At 32.5% G+C, this 25,166-nt stretch overlaps 1 protein-coding gene across 2 annotated transcripts in view; it reads left to right on the top strand.

The window, feature by feature from the left end:
- The first annotated feature begins 2,414 nt into the window (after positions 1–2,414).
- Positions 2,415–25,166, top strand: part of LOC118181671 (putative imidazolonepropionase) — a 30,621-nt gene continuing 7,869 nt past the window's right edge. Inside the window, exons 1-7 of one of the 2 annotated variants that reach the window (XM_035350850.2) lie at positions 2,417–2,607; positions 2,695–2,801; positions 8,106–8,170; positions 12,031–12,308; positions 13,860–14,085; positions 17,630–17,848; positions 23,546–23,706. In XM_035350850.2, the coding sequence (XP_035206741.1) occupies positions 2,450–2,607; positions 2,695–2,801; positions 8,106–8,170; positions 12,031–12,308; positions 13,860–14,085; positions 17,630–17,848; positions 23,546–23,706 (1,214 nt within the window). In that variant the 5' untranslated portion in view covers positions 2,417–2,449. Of the gene's footprint in view, positions 2,608–2,694; positions 2,802–8,105; positions 8,171–12,030; positions 12,309–13,859; positions 14,086–17,629; positions 17,849–23,545; positions 23,707–25,166 lie in introns of both variants that reach the window. The other variant, XM_035350851.2, reaches the window with a different exon arrangement.

Consider the following 25,166-nt stretch of genomic DNA (forward strand, 5'->3'; position numbering starts at 1 on the left):
TTTAACTTTCCATGGAAACAATCTAAGGTACTCATATGATTCAAATATGATATTCAACAGGGAGTGCTCCTATCCTAAGTCATCATTATTTATGTGAGTGATGATTATCAACTACCAGTGCCTTCAAACTTCCAAAGCGCAGTACTTTGAACTTTACACTATTATCTGATGCTCATTATACAAAGTGCTCTCCACGCTGCTGCGCACATTTCTGTGCACATTGAACTCTATGCACAATGAACTCTGTGCAAAGTAAACTCTGGAAAATCTGTGCACAATCACACAACGATACCACCAACACAAAAATAACACAGCATTATAACTCACATCACATCCATCTTCCCAAATGCTAAGGCATTCCTCCAAGCACACCAACAAATGTCAAACTGCAACACCTAAATAATTGTAACATGTTATCTCCATATTGATTCCTGCATACCAATATATCTGTACCTCAATTACCTGTACTCCAGTTTATCTGTATAATTGTTCTTCCTATGTAAATAACTTGTTACTTTAATGTAATTTATTATGTCAACTGCGTAATGTAATGACTTGAAATGTAATCTTTTGTCTAAATAAATGCCAGAAAAGGTTAGTGCAGTGGGGCAATACCATTTTTGTCTATGACGATGTCGTGGTGCCCCCTGCACTTTTTCCTGTCCTGTCCTGTAAAATTTTCTATAATTTCATCAAAATTAATTTTTCTTAACTACTGTATTCCCAATGGAAAAGACTGCCAAACCGTTTAATCTTACTTCCCTCATTTTAATCGAAGATACCTTTTAATCAATTTCGACTCTGACAAGCTTCTGTCTCAAGCAACTGAAACCACATGCTGTCAAAAAAGTGCCAAATATAAGTTTAGGATCTTGGAAGTCCATTTCCACAATAAACTTTCAATGTCACAATAATATTTTCAATGCAGACCACATTTTAGCTTCGTCCTTTTACTTAAAAACATCTTCGGAACCCCCCCCCCCCATCTAAGAACCTGGGCCGTCCGCCCTCCTCGGTACGCACCTGCCCGGGAAGTTATACGATAAGAAGAGAAAATCTCAAGTATATATAGTGCGTTAAGTGAACGTGGTCGATTGATTCAGTTTTACCAATCATAATATTCAGTTTTACCATTCATAATAATAATAATACACATTACCTTTCCAAATGCAATGAAGTTTTTAGGTTTCTTGTATTTTTAAAAAAAGCAAAGTGATTATTTGAATTTGTTTTTTAAAAAAAAACTTCAGCCAGAAGCCGTGGCTTGGGTAATGCACGTGAATAACGCTGTTGCGATATGTGAAACAGCTTAGTCACTGATCAGCCCCAATGGAAAAATATTGCAATGATGAAATTTGGCAAAAAATAGGAATACTAAAAAAAAAAAAAAAAAAAAAAGTCACATTAATATTTTATTGCTCATATTTTGTATTGTATTCAAAACTTATAACCCATAAGCCAAATATCCTAAAGTTGTACATCAATTTAAACATTAAAAAAAAAAAAAAAAATCTGAAAGGTTTCAGATTTTAAATTACGCCCAAAAGGGGCTTTTTTTTTAACATTTTGTGTGTTACCTTTATTTATTAAATATCATATTCTTCGCACTTAAACCATAAAATTCAGTTCAAGAGCAATATCGCAAAATAACTTTAAAATGAGCATATCTTTAGAATTTCCGATTCACAGTCTCGCGCGCTGGAGATAAAAAAATGTTTTTCTGTACAACATTGCCATTGATCGCTTTGAAGTCCTTGAGTTTGTTAATCAAAAATTTGTTAAAGTTTTACAAAATATGAAATCAATAATAAAACAAATTCTAAATTTCAAATTTGGGCTTCCAGATGCCCATATTCGCAGGAGGATTACGTTATTCAAAATTTGATGGCTCTAGGTACTTTGGTTTTATCACAGTGCGAGAAACATACATACATTTTTGCAGATTCTTCATTATTTAGCTTCTTTAAATATAATACAGGGCGATAATATTTGGTGGCAACAATCTGAAAAGTGAACCATCACTTATAGTGAACCAACGCAAAATGCCAAATATCTTTTGGGCAAATTGCACCTTTGGACTACAAAATAAAATCCAGGAACGCTGACGTTTAAATTAATATGCCAAAAATATATATACGTAAGTATGTATCACACATTATTCTTCCTTGTACCTTCTTCCCCCCCCCCCGTTTACGTTTAAGCATCTTTTGAAAGCAAAAATAATAAGTATGATTAGTACAAATATAAAGAAATAAAAGCCTTAATTCCAAAAGTAGATGTGCTTTGAATTTCAGGATTCCAGTAATGATAGTAAATGTATAATCTTTCATCTTCCAAACACAGTCAGCTCCAGAAATGTTTAATCTTATCTTAGCTGCAAGTTCACAGATAAGATGTATTGACGGCAAAATCTGCATCAGATGCTAGTCACACATTTGAAGTAGCAGACATGGCGTCGGAGGAATGCTATAAGCTTCTCATACATTCTGCGAAGCAGGTTGTCCAGGTGGTTAAGAATGGTGAACGCGTCGTTACGGGTCGTGGTTTAAAAAATGTTGCTGTGCTCGATAAAAGTGCTGGCAGTGGATTTAGTATCGTAGTTTCCAGGTAAAATGGAATTTTATGCAAAGCTTCTGATCTTTTCTGTTTAAATTTCATCTACTTTATTGCATTTCTATACCTTTCTTTCATTAGAGATGGCTATATTAGTGATATAGGACCTGATACAGAAATCGCAGAAAAATACAAATCTGCTAAATTTTTAAATAAAATTGACGCATCAGGAAAATGTGTTCTTCCAGGTATGGCTGTCTTTTATATCAATTGAGATATTTGTACTTACTTCTCAACTTTCTTTTACCACTTTAGTGAAACATACTAACTTAGATATATCTTCATATTTTCCCCGTAAATTTTACCCTGTTATTAAGTTCGTCTGTTTTGTAAGCAGCTCCTAATATTTGTAAGGTATAGTAATTTTCCTCATATTTCTTAATTTTGAAGTTAAAAGAAAGTGCGATTATTTTGCTTCAACTAAAAGTGTGATATTTAAATTACTGAATTACCTTTCTATACAAAAGTTTCACAATAAGATAGGCTCACATATGTGAAGCTATATGTAAATGCCACTTTTCCCCCTAAAATACCTTCGAAAAATGCAAGCTCATCACATATGACATTATCTTATATTCGGATTATTACGAAATTTTACTGCTTTTCACAGGAACCAAATTCTCTAATACAGTTGACTCCCGATTAACTGTGGGAGGATTAACTGGACATAGGCTTAAATATATATATATGTTAAAAATATATATATATATATATATATATATATTGCGAAAATTAGAACAAAATTGGAATTATTGGAAAAAATACTATCATAAAACCATCAGAATAAAGAAAATTTCTACGGGAAATATCAAAACACAGGGTAATGTCACAGTATTTAGGTAGCGGAGTAGCTAGAGAGGGATGGTTCGCCCTGGGCGGCATATTTTTTGCGGACGGCATTTTTCGCTTGAGACATCATTTTGCAGAGCTTATCCGCGCCGATCGTAAAGCCACAGGAAGAATAATGAGATACTAAATTGCCATACGGGAATTAAATTGAGTCGAAAAATTGTTTTTACTCTAGATAAAATATTTAAAGAAATCACCACGAGATTTCACCAGCTGCATACTCTTGTTATACCTTTTTTATATTCCGTCGAAACTTTTGTAATCGCGGTGGCATTCACAAGGAAGAATTCTTCCTTCAAAGAGGAGGATTTCAGGGTTTTATTTTCATTACTGCTAAGGAAAACGAAACAGGAACGTTCAAGGAAGGTCCTTCTGAATTTTTCAGTTTATTCCAAAATACACTCTTCAGAATAAAGTTTCAAATATTGTAATACTATTACGAACTTTCCTCAGAGCTGCTGTTACTGTTAGTTGTGAGAACAGTTTTCTGAATAAAAATCATTTAAAAAATATTTCGGAACTATAAATCTTTATTTTGCAATGAAGAAATCTTTCCATACAATCTACATAACAGTAAGTGGAGCAATCACGTAGATCTCTACCACGTCATTGATGGTTTTGCTATCAATAAAAACAAGTAATATGATAATAAATAATATAATTCTGAAATTTGGAATCAAGGTGTTTTTCTTTTCTTTTCCTTTTTTTTCAAAATGAAAGTAGAATTTTAATTTATTTCTTTGTATGTCATTTAGACATTTTTTTTCGTTACTTTATAAGATATTTTCTCCCTCCTTAAGGAATGCATTCGTGGTGTAACAGTAGCGCAGTCGGCGCGTATACCAGAGGTCCAGGTTCGAGTCCTGTCGAGCGCACTGCACATTTTTCATATCTCCTCCTCCTAACTAACCTAATGAATCTACATTGGCGCCCGAACATAAAGGATGGTGGATAATAATTCGTCACCACCAGTATCTGCGAACTGGGTTCTCTAATCCCCAGTCGATCTCTGAAAGTATATAAGATATTTTCTCTTTCCTTCCGGCATGCCTTCGTGGCGTAGTACACTCGGCGTATATTTGAGAGGTACAGGCTCGATTCCTGGGGAGGGCATTGCACATTTTTCACATCTTCTGCTTCAAAATAACCTAACAATGACTCGATAATTTGTTTGTATATCAACAGGATCAAAAATTCATATACCGCCCGAGGCGGCAAAAACTCCACTTTGTTTAGGAATCATTTTATCCTCAGTATTAAGAAATTAGTTTTTTCCGAAAAAAGAAAAAGTATTGCGCCAAGACTTTAAAGAAAGATGTAGATATTTTTATGAATTGGAATCCGATTTTACATTGTTTGCATTATTCTTGAGAATGAACGAGAACAACCAAACAACAAGTAAAGCTACAAGTGCAAATTAATTGACAAAGTGATATTAATCTTATTCAAGAATACAACTTTGATTACTTTTTATTTGTGCTTTATGAAAAGATAAATACACTCGGTCATGAATTTTTGAAATAAGAATTGCTTTGTTTCGGAATACTTTATTATTATTATTTTTTTTTCCTTTTATCAGTTAAAACTTAATTCTAAGAAAAGAAACCGATGATCGTGATGAAGATAGTTTCTAGTAAGTTTCCACCAAGTTTATAAACTTATCACAATCGAAACACCATTAGATGTGAAGTCGTTGTAAGAAATAAAAAAGTATATAATTATTTATATACTGACATGCGTATTTTTTCTAATTGTATCGAAGAAAATTTTATAAATAAAAGAAAGTGTAGGTTGTCATTATTTATTCTCTTTTGTCTAACTTGGAAGGTTTTCATAATTTGTTCATTTGTAGTTTAAGTAATTAGGGCTTAATTGGATATATTAGAATTATTTGAAATAAGTGTAAGTCTGAAAAATTAATATTTTAGCCAGTAACAACCATTAGATTTCAGATAGAAAGTAAATATAAATTTGAATTCTTCCTTTTGTATTATTATTATTTATGTTTTGATTAAATATTAAGAAAGTGAAAAAAAAAATTTTTTTAAATTTATTTATAAAAATTTTCCGGCTTGTCAGCTGCTTCAGATCGCGCATTCGGAAACCGTACGAAGCTGGAATTTGAGTTTGAGAAAATTTATTGCGATTCAGACTAATATGCGCATGATACTGAAAGAAAATGATAATGAGATAATACTGTATATCAGTGTTTTAGAAAAATAAAAACCTTCAATAACAGTTAGAATTACGATCTTAGGGTTCAAAAGTTTTAAAACTTTAATAAATATTAGCTGAAAGGAGAATATTTTGCAAACCGAAAGCTATGGACGATAGGCGCTACTTTTTTAAGAGACAGGATTAGAAAATTTATTTAGAATTTAAAACATAAATTATATTGCTTCCGAGAAAATTGACATTCATTTTGGACAACACTTTATGTTATCCAACGATATCATTAATTAGTTATGCTGATTTTTTTTGCTTTTGCTTTTATCTGCAAATACAAAAATAAATCTTGGAATCTGAGTTGCACCAAAAGTTTTCAATATGCCTTAATAAAACTTAAAAATTGCGCTCTCTACAACGCTTTTTACACTTTTACATTAACATATGTCACTATATTTTCATTTTGCGCTCTTTTTCATTTTTTACCTTGGGGAAGTGTCTCAATTGCCTCACATTCAGCGTAGCTCTGCTCACAATTATTAAATCTATTAAACTAAAATACCAGCATGGTATATCCACTAACAGAATAGCGCTTTTCGACTCACAAGGAATACAGATTACTGAATTCTGAAAAAAAAAAAAAAAAAAAAAAAAAAAAAAAATCCTTGTCTTAGATATAGTCGAATACGTGAAAGAAATGTAGAACAGAGTAGAGGATAATATTATTACATGTGTGCAGGTTCGTAATGTACACAGAACCGGTGACAGCTTGATAAAATTTATTTTCCCAAAAGAAACACTTTATAAAATTCTGGAACTTTTCACAAAAGTACTCTTACAGATCTTTTCAGTACGACAGAGCACAAACAGTAGTTATCCTTAAAACTGCTAAGAACATTGTACCTGAGAGAATATGCAAAGGCTCATTGCGTAAGCTTACATAGCGATCTCTCAGTACTCAGAGCTAAACTCCTAAACTGAGAATTGATGCTTTTTTGGTTCTGTAAAGTTTTCCCGTGATTTGATTTCTCGAAATTGAAAATCATACACAGTTACAGTTACATAGGACCGGATCCAGTTACAGTTATACGGGGATTAGGCCAACATGGCGCCATTTACCTTACTGTTAAATGGACTTATACCTGTAATCTTATTTTTCCATCAAATCTTCGCATTTCTGTGGCCTTTCATGGTACATTATACAAGAGATACTGCAATTTACATATAATTTCACTAAAATTATTTGCACATATACAAAAATTGTAGCAATGTAACAAATAATAGTTTAAAAACAAGTCGTAATAACTGCGGATTGCTTGAAAATGAAAGTCTAAATGAGAAATTATAGCACAGACAAAAATTGCAATCGTCAGTTACGTCAACAGTTAAGTATTGCTATGTAACACAAATCGTCGCGTTAATGAAGAATATCAAGTTGAAGATGGCTGGCAGAAAGGCATTTTTAAAATGCTTGCCAATGCCTCTGCTTCTGAAGAAAAGGGAGAAACTCTACTGGAGGAAGGAGGTGAAAAATTCCGCTTGTTCTCTTTTGGTTTTATTTTGTTTAATTTATTAAATTATGGCTAAGCACGAGAGGGCTATCTGCCTATAAAGAAGGGATAACTTCGTGGAGGACTTTCTAAGGGAAACTGGCTCGAATAACACGTCATACGTAGGAAAATGCCACGAAAACACTCATGCAGTTCGCCTGGAATCGAAACCAGATCGGAACTACGAGCGTTCAGGCCGCTCAGTCGGTATGGTGGTCAGGGAAGCTGACTGCGATGCCGAAGGGCCTGGGTTCGAATCCCGGAGAAGGCATGGCTGTAACTGTCCGTCCCTTCATAGGAAAGGTGATGGTGGGCTCCCCTATCAGGTGCCTCCATAATAAAGAGGCCACCACATTCGGCCTTGTATAGATTAATGGACTTGTATAGATTAATGGGTTACATTTGTAATTGTTCACAATCTGCCATTGAAAAAAAAAAAAAAAAAAAAAAAAACTACCAGCGTTTACAGACTTTACCTTACCACTTGGTCGCTGGTGGGCCGAATATTCTCTTTTAAATGAAGCTCTAAGTTACGCAAACAGTTTAAAATAATTAGATCTTAACGTGCGAGAAAATGAATTGTTTTATTTTCTTTTTATCATTCAGACGTATTTCCCAGCTATTCTTCTCAAAACCAGTTTTCAGATTTTATTCAAATGTCGAATAATGCTATCATACAGTTGAATTTCCATGTTAGTGTTCTTCATTTTAAATACACTTGAAAGCCGCAAACAAATGGTCTTAACTAAAATAAAATGATGGAATAGTGTGAATTTGATAACAAGTACTATTGTATTTGCACTATATGTTCTTGATTCTCGATATAAAATGTCATATCACATTCCAGACCTACAACGTATGGTATTTTGTACAAATAACCTTGAATTTTTTAGTTTTTATTAATTCAAATCATAAAATATTTTTAAGGACTAGTGGATGCTCATACACATCCTGTCTGGGCAGGAGATAGAGTGGACGAATTTTCGATGAAGGTAATTTTTTATATTTTATACTTCCATATTTTGGTTTATATTTCAGATGAAATTAAAGTCCATTTATATACATGTAATAACAATAACTCAGGAATGTTGACTGATTCAAGTTGATCCGTACTTGAAGTCATGTACATGCACTAAGAAGCATTTTGCAGTCGTGTCTGAATTAAATGCTCATTTTTGCTTTAATTAACATTTGCGACCACAAATACACTACACGTAACTTGGTACAATCGTAGCTGTTTCAAAATATTTACAATTTTAAGGAAAGAAACAGCAATCTGACTCGAGTCGAAAAAGATGCAAAATCGGTCTTGGTCGAAAAGGAGATGCAAAGTCAGATGTGTTCAGGACAAAATCTTAATTGAGTGCGTTAGTTTCTACTTCGATATCATTTTGATTGGATAATTTATAAAGTTCTAAAATTCCAGTTGGCTGAAAGCTTACGTAAGTTACTGTCGTCAAAGCGTTGTGGAAAAGTCATATGATATGGATTAATCTAGAAATGACGCATTCCAGAGAAGTTTATTATACGCAGTTACTGTTTTTAGAACAGAACTAATTACCCAAATTAAAATGAAGTATTAAGGGGCTACTGCATTGATTTACGTACTTTTTATCTTATGTGTACACATATATACATATTAAAGAAATACAAGGAAAAAAAAAAACCTTAAATTTAAGGAATTTCAAAATTTACTTTAAAAGGACTTAAGTAAAATCTTGCACTATCGCTGCGAAGATTAAAAATTTTCAATTTAATAGAGAATGTATAAATGACGAAATTATTTTCTAAGAAATGCGAAGGAAAATTTAAATTGTAAATATGTACTATTGTGGAAACAAAAAATGGAATTTGTAATTTAAAAATGCAAAATTAATAAAAGTAAGTTTAAACAATTAAAAAATTTAAATTAAAATTGATTCTACAGTAAGATCCCGATTCATATAACATATATATATATGACTTATACATGTATAGCTTGTAAATATATATGAAAGCAAATCTCTAATTTTAAGCCCGTTATTCTTCATTTCAATATGGGTACGTTCCCCCATCTGTCCTAAAAATAGTAACTATTTATAACGTATCAGTCTAAAATGTGTCATTTCAGAATTAATCCACGTCATATACTACCTTACGTAATCCAGATGTCTTTTCATGTCAGATTAAAGATTTCAACTAAGAACTAAAACTTTTGACTCTGTATTTCAAGTTTCTGCTGAAGTGCGTTTAGTCCCTTTTCATGTTTTTCCTTGCTCTGAGTAACAACGGGTTGCTGCTCACTTCTGTATACCATCATTGAGCTATTGTATATCATCCATTGAGCTAAACTTTCAAAAATGTGGAGTGCATATTGTGCCCATAATGATGTGAATCAGATACATCTAAAGAGTTGCTTCATAAAGAAATACAAAGTACACGGTGAATCTACGACTACGTCCGCCTGTAAGTGTCATCCTTCCATGCAGTGTTATTACAACTAGTAAACTATAACCTAGTTAGTGTTAATAATAGTGTTAATAATAACCTAGTTAGTATTAATAATAATTAATAGTTTACTAGTTATAATAACACGTAGCAGTGTTATTATAACTAGTAAACTATTAATTAGTCGGCTATGCGAAGATTTCTTGACCAGAATATTTATTCGATCTGTTATTAATATCAGATTTTTGAATTTATTTTGGTAGCTTTCCTTTATAAAGGAAGATGGGGATGGTGCAGTCGTTGAAAAAATTACTTATATAAAAAGCCCTTTTTATCATTCTGGAGAATCTGGAATGAAGTTCCTTCGAATATTTTATTCTCTTCTTGTTACAAAAAATTAGACTTTTAGCGCATAAAAATATCTTTATATAAAGACATTTTATAAATTTAGCAACCTTTTGTATTATTCTTTTCATAGTCTCTATGTTGCAGAAAGATATACGCATAATGTGTCGGGCTGCTGTTTATATCACCGGCTGGTGAAAAATGAGGCAGTAAAATAAAATTTAAATTAAATAATGGAAGAAAAATAAATAAGAAAGAATGCACGACGTCTTTGATTGGTATGAAAAACTAGATCCAATTCGATTTCTTATTATCTATTAATAACTCTTATTATATATAATAACTTATTTTCTCTGTCAAAATAAAATTATTTTATATTAACTGAATATTTTATATTAAATCAAAGTGAATTTTGCAAAGCAATCCCAAGAATATGGGTTGGTAAGAGTTTCATTAAATTAATCTAATAATTGAATAAACATTGAAGATTTAAATTTCCAAACAGTAAAATTTTCATTATGAATAGCTAAAAACCGAATTTCTAATTTTAAAAAAATATATATATATCTTACTCTTATCTACAGAATTCAAAAGATATTCAGCACCAAATTTATTAATCTTGGTCATTTTCTGTATACACATTGCCAACTAAAATTCAAAACTTTAGGAAAAAATTTATGGAAGAGCTAGAAAACAAAATTTCCTCATTTCGGCGATTAGTTTCGTTTCCGAATAAAGTAGCATTCATCCTTAAATATGTAAATGGCCTCTTAATTTTTTATTGAAAATATTTATGAAGCGCGCGTTGAGTGCTTTTACGCGTAATGATAGGCCTTGTTGAGTAATTCATTAAAATAACAATTATTATCTTATTAATTGTAATGCTTCGTCTACAAAGACAGATATTCTTCACAGAATCCTTTCCATCCACAGAGTAAAGATCATTCTGTGAATTTTTTTCACTTTAAATTCAAGACACTTTTTAACTGCAGACACTTATACAGAACAGAAACTTGAATTAGTCGGAGCCCACCAAAACCCACCTCGGATTACTTTTCGTTCTGGAATCCCAAATAAGATGAGCAAAAGCATCATAATGTATTATTTAATCATTCGTTAATAATTTAACTTAATGTAATAATTTTTTTTAAATTTCTTTACATTTTGCTTAATTTGCATACTCAATATTCATTATTTGAATTCATTTAATTTCGCTTACCTTTACTGATGGCCTTCCATATGCCTCCGACGACTCTTAACAGTATTTAAGGAAATAAAGCCTATAGTCTTCTTTTACAAACACTTTTTATGCCATCATCACTTAAAAAATTTTATTTGAATATCGGCATGAATGTTGTAAGAAGGTACACAATGGTACATGAAGAGCCATACACTGAAAATGTCTTAATAAATTTTTAATGTGTAGAGTATCACAGAGCCAATATTCATGACTCATTTAACATGTGAACCTTGTTAGCATACAACCTCTTCAAGGAAGGCGAACTCTCCTTATGATAACTGATTTCAGGGCGGCCAAGGACTGAATGTTCATACATGAAATCGGTAATGTTTTCAAGGCTACAATTTACTGCTCTTGAAAACGCTAGGTATTGAGAGGATATCACATCGAGCTCTGAATTTTTTGAATGAATATTTTCGTATAATAGCTTATATTTAAGCACGGTTCAGTGTGGAGGCATTCTTAATCCCTGCAGTTTTTCATAGAGATGTTCTCAAATGCAGCAGAAAATTTATGCAACGTTTTATAAAAATATCAATAAATTCAGTAGAGCTGAGAATGGTCATAAGGTTTGCGTATTGTTCTAGTGATGATAATGTGGCAAACGTAGTAGAGCAGAGAGCAGCTATTACGTCTTTATTCGAGGAATTCGAAGGGGATTTGAGTAATAAATTTATTAAGGGTTTATTAAGGTTGAGCTTTCGGCCATACCTCTTCGAATTTTCATCCTCTTTGACATTTCACGCACCATTCTAAATACATAGACACGAATTTTGATTTTTGTAATTTTCTTAGTATGATTTTCTTTTTAATTTACAATGTGGAAAAAATTATTTTTAGTTGGCGGGAGCAACATACATGGATGTTCATAAAGCTGGAGGTGGAATTTACCATACAGTTAAACATACGAGACAGGCATCTGAAGAAACGTTACTGCGTTTATTGCTAGCAAGGTTGGAGGAAATGTTGAGAGCTGGAACTACATTAGTCGAAGCTAAATCTGGCTATGGACTGGATCCAGAAACGGAAATGAAAATACTGCGAGTTATCGAACAAGCAAAAAAGAGAAGTTCGGTGGAATTATCATCTACATTCTGTGGTGCTCATGCTGTTCCCAAGTAATGCATGTCTAAAATATTCTACCACAAGTTTTTGTTTGCATTTTCTCCTTTTGCATAAAATAAAGCAAGCTTTTAATCTCATCATTTAATTTTTGTTAACATATTTTTCTTCCGGTTTGATGTCTAGATACAATAATATCTCGCATAATTCGAATAATCAATTCCACCAATATCCCGGATTGTTTGAAACGGATCTAACCGGGAATTCATTATGTACAAAAAATAACTCCCCCCCCCCGTTTTTCAATAAATAAAGCACGATTCCTAAATTAAAATGCATTAATTAAAAATATTTGTTTAAAACACATGTATTTTGAAATTCACTTTTGATTCTCTCAATCTGCAATATCGATTTTATGTGCACATTTTCTTCTTTGCCTTTTTCTCTGCATACATTACTTTGTAATGACGAATTGCATGGTTTACCGTTCGGAGAACTCTAAGGCTATATTCAAAATCGAAATCAACTTCTATATGCTCTGAGAAGGTTTCAATCATTCCAATATTTTTTTAGAATTGCTCAGCTGATAATTATCGTGAAAGTTCAAGAACGAATGGTCAGGGTATAGAATCCCGGAAAAGCTGAACTATGTACTTCGTCGCATAATTTAAAAAAAAAACCGCGTAAAAATGAATCTCACAAAAGATTGTAGTATAAAGGTGAAAAACAATTATTTATGTATTAAAAATAATTCTGTGAACTAATTTTCTAGAATTTCTTTTGATTTTGCTCAATTAAATTAATATGTTTAAAAGCTGAAATATGTACTCATTGCATTTTAAAACCGCGTAAAAGGGAACCGACCAAAATATTTTAATATAAAGGTGGAAAACGATTATTTATGTATTAGAAAATAATCCTATGTGCTAATTTTCTAGAATTTATTTTGATTTTGCTCAATTAAATTAATTTGTTTAGAAATATTCAAACCGATCTAAAATGAATCTGAGTTGATCAAAATCGAACTATGCGAGGTATTGCTGCTCTTGACAAAAAGAAGAACTGAAATTAAATTTTAAAAGCCATCTTTTCTCAAATTTGATAAATTTTGGATTGAAAGAAAAAATATTAGAAACTTTTACTGGAAAATCTGAAATACTAGAAACTAGGAAATAAAAACTTCAATAACTTCAACTAGAGTCCTTAATTTCTACCTTGAAGACTGAAAAGGATTAAATGTTTCATTAATGCATGAATTTTTCATGCACCAAATAAGACCGGGATACAATATGATAAAATACAATAGCCGAGGGGCTTTCACTGCGGTGTCTAGTGGTAATCCCAATCATAAACTTAATGACTGCGCGATTTAAAAATATGAAAAGAGTGAAAAGCTTTATCGAAGAAAATAGCTGTGTTTATTTAAATTTTTGCATACATTTTCCTCTTCAGACGGATGCAAGTGTAAAAATTGGGCTACGCTTTATATGAAGGCATCCTGTGCTGGACACACGAAATGTATAACCGACAGTTATTTAATATTACATAACATTGATTTTCTGCTTAAATAGATAATATTTTTTTTTTTTTTTTTTTTTTTTTTTTAGCGGCATGACTTCTGATGAAGCAACCGAAGCAATTCTGAATCAGCATCTACCTATTCTCCAGAAGTTAATGGATTCTGGAGAAATCAGTGTAGACAGCATCGATGTCTTTTGTGAAAAAGGTGTCTTCGATGCCCAGCAATCACGACGGATACTTGATGCTGGTAGAGAAATGGGGCTGAGACTTAACTTCCATGGAGATGAATTACATCCGATAGGGGCAGCAGAGGTATTCTGAACTTAAACTTAATGTAGGTAGAACTTAATAACAGACCTAAGAACTTTAGATTATTTCTGAATAGTGAATATTGGAGCTATTGAAAGTACAAAATAATTAAATAAATAATAATTTTGATAAAGAAAGTTATAACGAAATAGTTGCATATAGTGTTAGTTCCTTGCCCAATAAATTGATTTCATTAAAGATATATATTTTGTCAAATAGTCTAGCTTTAAATTCTATCATTATTTGCTGCTTTAATGTACCCACTAAGAACTCTATTATACAGCTCAGGTTGTAAGGAATTAAAAACATCCTTTAGGTTGTAAGGAATTAAAGGTATTTATGCTTTTGGTGAAATAGTTCAGTACATAATACTGGGTTTCATTCTCTTCAGACGTAGTGAAGTTTTCAAATGTTCTTCGATTTAAAAATGCTAATATCTCTATAGCAGCAAGAAAACTGAAAATATAGTGGGTGATCACTGGTTATTGACTTGGACTGACCGGTTGTAGATCCTCTCCTCACCCATCTGTCCTTAAACTGGGGAGGTGTGTGTGTGTGTGTGATTATGACAAAGCCTCGGGCTATTTGCCTATTAACTGGGGAGGGGAAAAATATTTCTGTTATGTATTCTTGTGGAGTAGTTGCCAACATAATAATCCAGTGCACTGAAGAGAAAGTTTGATTTCTTGCCAGGATACGCTAAATTTTCAATGAAATTCCACTCCAAATAAAATTGTAGGACTTTACAAGCTTAGATCTATGATAAATTTCAAAGTATTGTAAACTTAAATTAAAGCGCACAATATTTATATTTGTATAGATGAGAATCTCAAATGCTTTAGAGCAGTTCTCGGAAGAAAGGTCGCGAAATATTTTGAAATGTTCCTTTTCTTATTACATAATCATACATACTTGTCTGTAATTTTAAGAATTCATTTACGAAGGAAAATAAAAAAGTAATTTACACTTAACGTAAGTTAGCAACGTATTGTAAATAAAGCGTAGTAAGTTCGCGGAGCCGCAAAATAGACATAAGAGTTCTGAAGGAAAGGTAGCTAGTTGGTACTTTTCCATTGAATGTGTTTGGAGAGAGGTTATTAACCTCGCGTGAGCTACATCCATACTCAAGTGGGAAGGAAGAGGAACTACACTTTTTTATGCATTAAATGCTTGAATTGCACAGAAGTTCAATCTGAAATTATTGCTGTTTATGTCAAGCAAGCAATATCATGGCCACAATTTCGAAGTGGTGTGGGTAATTTGAAAATGGCCCCAGCGATATCACTGACGATTAACATCCAGGGCAATCATCAATCTCCATCAGAGTTGTAAATGTCTGCGTTTGTGGAGCACGTTCTCCGGGACAATCGACGCTTAAAAATTAAGGAGTGTTAGGCATTCCATGTGGATGTGCGTATTTCATTTTTCACGAACACCTGCAGTATCGAAAGCTGTGTACGACATGCGTGCCACATGTTTTAATGGTCCTATTTCAGTCTTCTACAAACATGTGCTACAGAAGATAACAAACTCCTACTTTGCATAATCACAGGAGACGAATCGTGGTTTCACCACTTCACCCCCACAATGAAACGCTCCATTATGGAGGACTACTCAAGACCTCTCCTACAAGGCAAATACCCAAAGTTCAACCGTCAGCTGCAGAGAAGTCGTAGCCATCGTGTTTTTCGACTATGAAGATGTCGTTTGCATCAAATTCGTGGCTAAAGGGACGGCAATAACAGTCGACTTATATTGCAAAACATTACTTAACTTGAGAAAAGCAATCAAAGACAGTCTCCGTACAAATTAAGTGATAGCATCATACTTCTTCACGATAATGCCAAACCCCAAGCAGTTCAGAATGCATAAACGTTGCTACAAAAAATTCAAATGGGAGGTATGGACCCGCCAATTATACAGTTCTGACTTTTAGGGTTGTACAATTTTCATTTGTTTGGACAAATGAAGACATTTTCGGATCGATAACGAACTTAAACTGGCTGTATTGAAATGGTTGGAAAAGCTGAATGACATTTCTATTTTACTGCAATAGAAAACATAATTTTACGGTGAGATAAATGTTTCAATTCCTTTGGAGACTGCATCGAAAAAGGACTTATGTTGTTTCAATAAAGAAACTTTATTCCATTTATCCGTTTACTTTGTGGCATTTTTACTCAAGTGTAACTTACTTTTTGACTTGCCTCCGTATAATTATAAATTAATTACTAAGAACTATGCATATTTATTTATTATGACTTCAACATTAAATTAGTTTATATTAATACTTTTATTATTTTCTACTTCCCCTGCTTTCCCCCTTTTTTCCTCCGTTTCTGTGTGCATTCATTCCATTACGAACCCGTACGCACATAACAATATAATTATACAATAAGAAAAAAAGAGCCTCGCATTAAAAATATAATCCATTTCCCGATATCTTTCGTCACACGGGATTTGTTTTCCCGTACATTAATTACTACGAGAATAGTTTTAGTCTGTTCCCAAGATTGGTCCAAAATTCGTAAAACATTTTTAAAAAGGGAATTTATTAATGAATTAGTTTTAAAAATATTAACGTACGCTAAGTATGTACATAGCCTTTTAGTTTTTTAGTTCAATTTTGTCTGAGATTTTCAGTGGAAAGTGTAAGACTCAACTCTTTTTTGACCTTCTTCCATATCAATCTTTGTTATTTTAAAAGTTCAAGTTTAAAGTGGTCTCTCTCTTCTCTATGATGGTCGCGAAGTAATGCGTAGTATTGCCACTGAACACATCAGCCTCATTTTATCGGAATACCATTGTTTGGGTGATACCTGGACTTCTGCTCACTTCTGACTGAATAAACTTTCGACTTGAAGATAATTACCAGTTCTTCCTGGTAACACAATATTAAAAATATATGAATTTGCCCGCTCTTTTCTGGTTATCTTTGTGTACGCACAGAGGAGTTTTCTGTATTTAGGCGTTGTTCAAGAAATAAAATAAAACAAATTTATCTTTCATTTATTGTGATACAATTCTCCCATGATTCATACATAATGTGAGCCATTTTTTAGTCGGTGCGTATGTTTACTATGCGAGTTGTTTGTTGCTTGTATATGCATGTGTGTAGTTAGTTCTTACGCTTTCTTGGGTTTAAAACAGTATTTAAGCTAGAATAACTTAACTTTAAATAAAGTAAAATGTCCAGGAATTTACTTAATTTTCAGTTCCATTTAATGTAGTTTTCCTCTTACAGATATATTAAAATTTTAGCTACTTTAAGTTCTTGTTTGTTTAAAGTATACATTTTTTTTTTTAATACGAGAAGAAACGTACGATGGACGCATAAATCAAAGTAAAAGGTTTAGGTATCATTTAGCAATTCGAACTTAAAACTTGAGTTTCTATTCCCTCCTCCCTTAAAATATCATGATTGTGAAGAGCTATAATTTTTACTGGTACTCTTTTTTAATAGATATCGTTTTTCAACTATATAAACAACAGAACAAACAACTATTCAACTCATGAAAAAAAAATTAATGTAGTTTATTTTTATTAGATGGGAGCAGAGTTGAAAGCAGACGCTATATCCCATCTAGAAGAGATAAGTGATACTGGAATCCAAGCCATGGCTAAAAGTGGCTCGATAGCTGTCATCTTACCAACTACTGCTTACATGTTAAAATTGCAACCTCCACCTGTTCACAAAATGGTTGAAGCAGGAGTTCCAATTGCATTAGGATCAGATTTTAATCCCAATGCTTTCTGCCTTGCCATGGTAAGAAATTCCTTTAGAAAAAATTACTTTATTACGTATCTTTCCGCATTTAAAGTCCATACTATAGCTTCTGTTGATTAACTATATAGACAATATCAACACTAGGGCTTTGCACTCTCGTGCGGCATTATAAAAATGTAAGAGCTGATGGCAAAGATTGGGTAGCTATGTGGATAATACTTACGCAAATTTTCATTTTCTGTTATTGCAGATTTAAATATATGTCAAGCTCTAATTTTGTTAATTTCATGCCATATAGTTGTTACAAATGCTTTTAAAAAATGTCATCGCTCTTAATAAATGTTTTTTCCGCTATTATTTAAATACTATGAATAAAGCATTAATAAATGTGAGACATGTTAAATTTTATCATATCATTTGGACCTTATATTTAGGACAACTGCTACACGAAAATTATATTAAAACTAAATTGCTAGATTTAGTGGCGTCGCTAAGGTGAATGGCACTTCCTAAAAGAAACCAATAATTAAGTATTTAAATTAAAACAAAACAAAAAAAAAAATGATATCGAATTTCATACATAACTGCGGAAATTGTTTCAAAATCCATAAAAGGTTTCTTTTCGAGTTAAGGCGAACAAAACATCAACAAGACGTGGGCATTCTTTACCTCAAGAATTATTCAGTCATCTAGTACTGATTCTAGAATTAAGAGGATGTCCCTTAAGGAATATCCCTTTGTTTTTCTGCTTCTTGGGTAGACCAAGGACATTCTTTCCAGAAAGCTTCTTTTTTTATTTCTTGGTTCAATACTGCATGCAACCTATTCATTTTCGCACTAATTAGTTTTTATTCATCTTTAAAATGAAAAATAGAGCGCCTATATTCTGATTTTACGTTTTGCATCTTAGTTATTGTTACGTTTTCCGTATTAAGGTATTTGACCTGCCTTCCAAAATTTGATTAATATCCCCTGAAATTGAAATTTTGAGGAATGCTGATTAAATCTGTACATAATATTTCGGAAACAATGTTGCAATAAATTACAGATGCTTCCAAACCAGAACTCTGAAGTACCGTTACCTATCGGCAGGCAAATTAAATTTACTAATTGAAATCAACAAGAGAAATTTTCCCTTCTGATCATAATCATGTGGCCAATGCAAGCATACAGTGACAAAGATAAACCATATCAACTTTGATTTATCATAAAGGTTTGTTTAAGTTTTAGGTTTCCTAAAGACTAAAATTAATTTTTTATACAGTGCACAAAAAATGGGCGTCCGCAGAAAATTTTTACGGTGGGGGAGATTGAAAACAAATAATTACATCACTAGATTTTTATTTGATTTTTTTTTTTTCATTTGAGGGTGGGGTCAAAAGTAGGTTACAAAATACAATTTTGCGTTAATGCATGAACATATTTTTTAGTCAATGCCAGAGAGCCATATGTCTCCTTCCCAAAGTAAATACTGGATCTTCTTTCCTACAATATTGCCTTCAAATAAAACTGGTTCTGTAATATCCAAAACTGACTGCGAAGAAATTTATCAAAATTAAATGACTTAAATGACTTTTACGTAACGAAAAGAAATAGATGATATGTTGATTGCATTGGTCACATATAAAAAAATGTATTCTATAAGTAAATTATTCTAAATTCATTTGAAAATTCATTTAAAAAAATTCATTTGTGTAAATGGAAATATGTCTTCCCTGTTTATGTATTTTCACTTTTCTCTGGTAAAAAATGGATTTTTTAGAAATTTACATCATAAGGAATTTTTTGCATTCCCCTACGCGTGTTGCCTTTGTATAAGTGGTCATCAAGTCCAGTTATCATCTAAGCCCATGGCCCCGTTCCCAGCGAAAGCATAATTGACTTTTCATGTTTGTCTGTACAATATTTTAGAATAATTGTGCTTATAGTACTCTGCATACAGAGGTGGCCCAAAAGCGATGCGAAGTGCCGGGAGAAAATTATGCCGCGTGCGCATGACGTCGTGTGAGTGACAGTCGTTAGTTCTTGGAGTTTGTTTACATTCGTTGCATCAACAGTTTCATTTGATTTGTGTTGTTGATTTGCTATTATACCTGATTAGAAATTGCAAATTGTGCTGTATCGTTATGTCAGAATTTAGAAGGAAAAACTAGAAGTCAGGGTATCACATACCATCATTTTCCAAGTGATCCGGAACTTCGTAAGTTATGGATTGTTCGCTGCAAAAAATCAGATAATTCCAACATCGAAAATGCAAGAATATGTGCTCTTCATCTTACACCTGATAACTACGTACGAGATCTAAATGCAAAATTGCTTGGTTCAACTTCTAAAAGGGTGCTGAAAGCCAAAAAAGAACCTTTTTTTAAGTTTTGTGTGTTACCTATATTTATTGAATATCATGTTCTTCGCCCGTAAACCACATTTGAAACATCTCCCGTAACATTTGAAAACAGCATATCTTTAGAATTTCCGCACTGGAGATAAAAATGTTACTTTCCGTACAGTGTTGCCATTGCTCACTACAAAATCGTTGAATTTTTTAATCAAAAATCCGTTAAAGTTTTACAAAATATGAAATAGATAATAAAACAAATTCGAAATTCGGCCGTCCAGATGCCCATATTCGGGTGGAGGATTACATTATTCAAAATTTGATGGCTCTAGATACCGTCGTTTTTGTCACAGTGCGAGAAACATACATGTATTCATGCAGATTCTTCATTATTTAATTTCTTTAAATATAATACAGGGCGATAATATTTGGTAACAGCAATTTGCAAGGAGATACGGACATTTATAGTGAAACAGCGCAAAATGCCGCTTCGAGCTAATAAATTAAATTAACCGTAAATAAAAAAAAAAAATCTTATGCAGAACTAAAAATAATCACTGTAAAATACAAACAAAATTAATTATTACGGTTAAATACAATTTTAATATTAGAATTAAATGTATAAAAATTAAGGAGTCAAAAGTGTTTATCACTATGATGTATTATGAAATATAATTGAAATAAAATTCCTTTATAGAAATTGTGCTATAATACTCATCTATAAATTTTAAAAAAGCAGCACAATTTAGAATTTAAAACAAAACTTTCAAAATTTCGTTTTTAAATATTTTAGTATTTTTTACTTTTTTTTACACCAATGAAAAGCATAAAAATTGCTTGTTTGAAATTTCCTATTAGTTGAGATTAAAAATATTATTTTCTAAAAGAAGTAGTTACAAATTTCCCTACAGCATAGAAAAAGCTAAAAAAATATCCACCCCTGAAAGCATGCAATAGCTCTATAATTATTTGGAACGCTAATTATGCTTGATAAATAAGCTAAATTTTTAAAAATCAGTCTCATTTTCAAAAATAAAAATATGCAGAAATTCTAATTTGTGAAATGAGGCGTTACAACCAACTTTATCTTGACAATTATACACGTTGCAATAGGCAACTACTGTTAAATTTCTGCAAGTCGTCCCTATTCCTTCGGATGTGACCAAGGTGACAGGCGGGAACGCGTCAGACGAGGGAGAAAACCCATTTGGGTTACTCTATTTCTTATAAGGTCCATGGATTCACTCGGGTGACGTCAATACCAGCAACCAATGGCATACTGTTTCCGTTCCTGGGTTCCTGGCCTAACCTTTAGTATACTAAAGAACCTTGCTTTGCATACGTTTCCGATTTACCGTCTGAAAATTGGAAAATCATATCGAATGTTATTAATCATTATATTTTATTTTTATACATTTTAATGTGTTCACGGATGCATGTTTATTGGTTTTTCTCATTCAGATTATTAAAAACACTTTTCGTGTTACTGTTATTTATTAGATCTGTATAAAATCTGTCCGTATTTTGCTGAAAGATAATAGTTACCGAGCTATTGTAATCTGAAAGACAACTTTATAGCATTTATTTCTTAAATTAAAAGTACGGGCTTAATTTCTACAATTTGAAGTATCAAAACCCTGTTGAAGGTCGTCAGAAATGATGATTATTAATAAATAATTAAGTAAAAATTCATAACTCAAAAATAAAATTAAATAGTATTTAAAATAAATTTAAATATTTGTTATTTAATATGAACTAATGGTAATTAGATGACCGTTAAATCAAGGCATCCTAAAAAAGAATGGAAAAAAAATAAATAAATAAATGAAAGAAGAAAAGAGAAGTTTTAAACAGTATCCTCTGAGGTTAGATAATGCTACTTCTTTATATGGCTTCCTATTTATTTAAAACCTTCTTAATCGGATGAGTAAATTCCGTAAATACTTCTTTTTCTAAAGAGATATCATTTGGTAATGGACGATTTGTCTATCACGTATTCAAGTTTTCTTTCGCATTTTGCTGCATTGAAAAAGAAAGACGTCTGACAAAAGAACGTGTATTTTACGCACGAAAGCTTCGCCAAAGCAGAAGTGGCTCCGTCAACCGCAGAGGGAAAAAATATGCTCGTAGTTTTACTTTACAAGGCTATCCAATCCAACCTTAACAAGCAGATAGTCCTCGATTGCTTTGTCTTAATCAAATAACCTAACCTAACCATGCAGCGTTAGCATCTTTTTGCACATGCCGAAGTGTCAAAGTCACGTTTGTCAAGAGTTCAAACTTCTGTTACACCATTTTTTTCCACGCTGTAAATCAAATCAATGATCCGTGCAAGTAGATTAATTAATGGATCATTTATTGTGAATAAAATAACGTACGAAAATCTGAATTTAAATTATCGCGAAAGGTTTTGTCAAAGAACAAATCCTAGAGGTTCTTTTGTTTTGTACGGTATTCCTCAGTTTTATGTACACCTGGTGATTTGGCGACGAAAATTTGTCCCTCCACGAATGAGTGGCGCAGCAGTAAACTGGTTTGCATTACGTCTGTGAAATCTTTCCTCCTTTAAATGCATGTTCTTTGGCCTGGCAAGGTCAGTAGACAAAAAATGTCAGGCTCTTTTCAACAGTCGTAGGTGGCCGAAGGCCGAAGAGAAAGTGTTCCTGGGCCGAAGCACTATCCCTGAATCAATAAAATTTTTGAAAATTATCGTACAGATAGCATTAAATTTCGTGAAGATGAATTCTTAAAAAGGAGTAAAAAGGTCTTCTGATTTGGCAATATGTCTTTTAATAAACGAACCGCAATAGGAAAAGCTCTGGAATTATTTTGTAATAGCGATGAAGAGTGAAGGAGCTGGTTGTAGAGGTAGCCATCATTCATGAACGTGTGGCTCAAATGAAGGAGTGACTGCTCTTCCCAGAGCTAAAGTCATTTACTTACACAAGTGGGAGACAAAAACCCAAAAGAAGTTGCTTTTGAGCAGACTAGAGCTCAATGACGTAATACAAGAGCAAACCTTGGCAGCTAGCATCAATATCTGTTTTACCAATGATAAAAAGATATGTTGCATTAAAGAAACAGAATTTTATGTTTATAATACCTTTCAATTAAACAAAGATCATCTTACTTGAGGTTCGGCCATGTTCCGATTATAAGTACGGTTTAGCCAAAAAACTGAGCCAGGCTCCATCTAAATCTCTGACCTGTCTTTCAAGAAATGTTAAACTGTATAATCTTTCTGAAACATCTTTTATAGCAATAAAGACCACATATGCTCAATCCTTCTTCCCACCGACTGCCAGTAGAAATCATTAATATTTGAAGCCAATGTCAAATTAAAAATAACAAACATATTACCTTTATATTATTATTATTGCATCTTTACATATTCTTTTTAGCCACTTGTGATGCATCTTGCTTGCGTCTTATGTCGCATGACTATGTCAGAAGCTCTTCATGCAGCCACGATCAATGCTGCAGCTGCACTAGGGAAGTCAAGTACACACGGATCTCTCGAGAGAGGCAAGTTTGCCGATATCGTCATCATAAACGCTGAAAGGTAAATACTGTTGAACACAGTATTCGTTTATCTAATCAAGATAAAAGATATGCTACATTATAATAAACGAGTGGATATTTTTTATTACACAGAGTAAAATATAAGAATTATTTATTCAAATTTTAATTTTAGACATGGACTTCCAATTAAAATGTCTCAGAATAATATAGAAGAGAATTTTATGGGCACAGTTTTGATATTAAAGGTGGAAAATTCCATAAATATAAAAATCTAACGTTTTCTATTGACTGTGCATAGCAAACATTTAACTAAAAAGTGGTTCATACATTTATGTGCAAAATTTGCAGATGTACAGTTTATGCACTTACAGTGCGATTAATTTCTCAGCGGAAACAAACAACAAATTTTGCCCTCAGTGTTGTTTCCTCTAACATAGAAATATTAATGGCCCAATCAACAATTTTTATTTTGCAGCCCCTCCCAAAATCTGGTAAAAAAATTTAAATTTCTATTCGAAGTATAAAGGGATCTAAGTCACTAATTTCTTTTTCGATAGTTTCCGTGAGTTTTGTACCACAGATAAAAACGTTCTGTATTATCAGTAATGAGTATCGATTAATGGATATTTAACTAAAGTTATGCCTCGATTCCCGAACCTAATTCGATCCCGAAAACCGTTCGGCAACCGAAATGTTCGTTATTAAAGCAATTTTTTCCATAATAATTTATTTAAAATGGATTAATTCGGTCCTCGACCACCGATGGTATTAAGTATAAACTATAAACACATAAAATAGACGAAAACTTAATTTAATTGTACTGTACTTGTAGAAAAGAGAGATTACGAAAAGATTACGAAAGATACGAGAGAGATAACTAGAAAAAGACAAGGAAGCAATTTTTGTTTAGATGAGAAATTTTCTTCGATAAAAATGTTAGATAAGTCTCTTTAAAGGGAATCTTCTTTCATTTTTTCTTCATCTCTAGGAGCCACTCGACAGTGGCGTAGCGAGAGGGCGGGGAAGGGGGTGTATGATGCCCCGGCCGGCGCTCTCAGAGGGACGCCAAATGGTCTCCAAACAATATTTTCCGGAAAATTTCAGTTTTTATTTTGATCGATTTCTGGAAAATATATTCAAAATTAATAATTATTGTAATCTAATTAATTATTTATTTTCTCGATTTGTCTGATAAAATGGGTAATAAAATGTTTTCAGTACATCTCCGCATACAAAATGTTCTTTCTGACCACTTTATTTCTCTAAAAATAAAGATATACACTCACGTTTGTGAAAATTGCAACACCAAGAAGGAATCGTCATAATTGAATGCAATTTAATACACAGTTGAGTGGTAGTGGTACAAATAAATGATTAAATGTTCAAAGCAAACAAACAAGAACAAGAGATCAGAATCAGTATTTTGTGTGGCCACCACGCGCCGCAATAAGTGCTGCTATACGACGTGGCATGGAGTCAAACAAAGTTTGAATGTCTGAC

This window comes from Stegodyphus dumicola, chromosome 10 (genome assembly GCF_044657685.1).
Source record: "Stegodyphus dumicola isolate Sdum_Otavi_A_Nest chromosome 10, ASM4465768v1".
NCBI lineage: Eukaryota > Metazoa > Arthropoda > Arachnida > Araneae > Eresidae > Stegodyphus > Stegodyphus dumicola.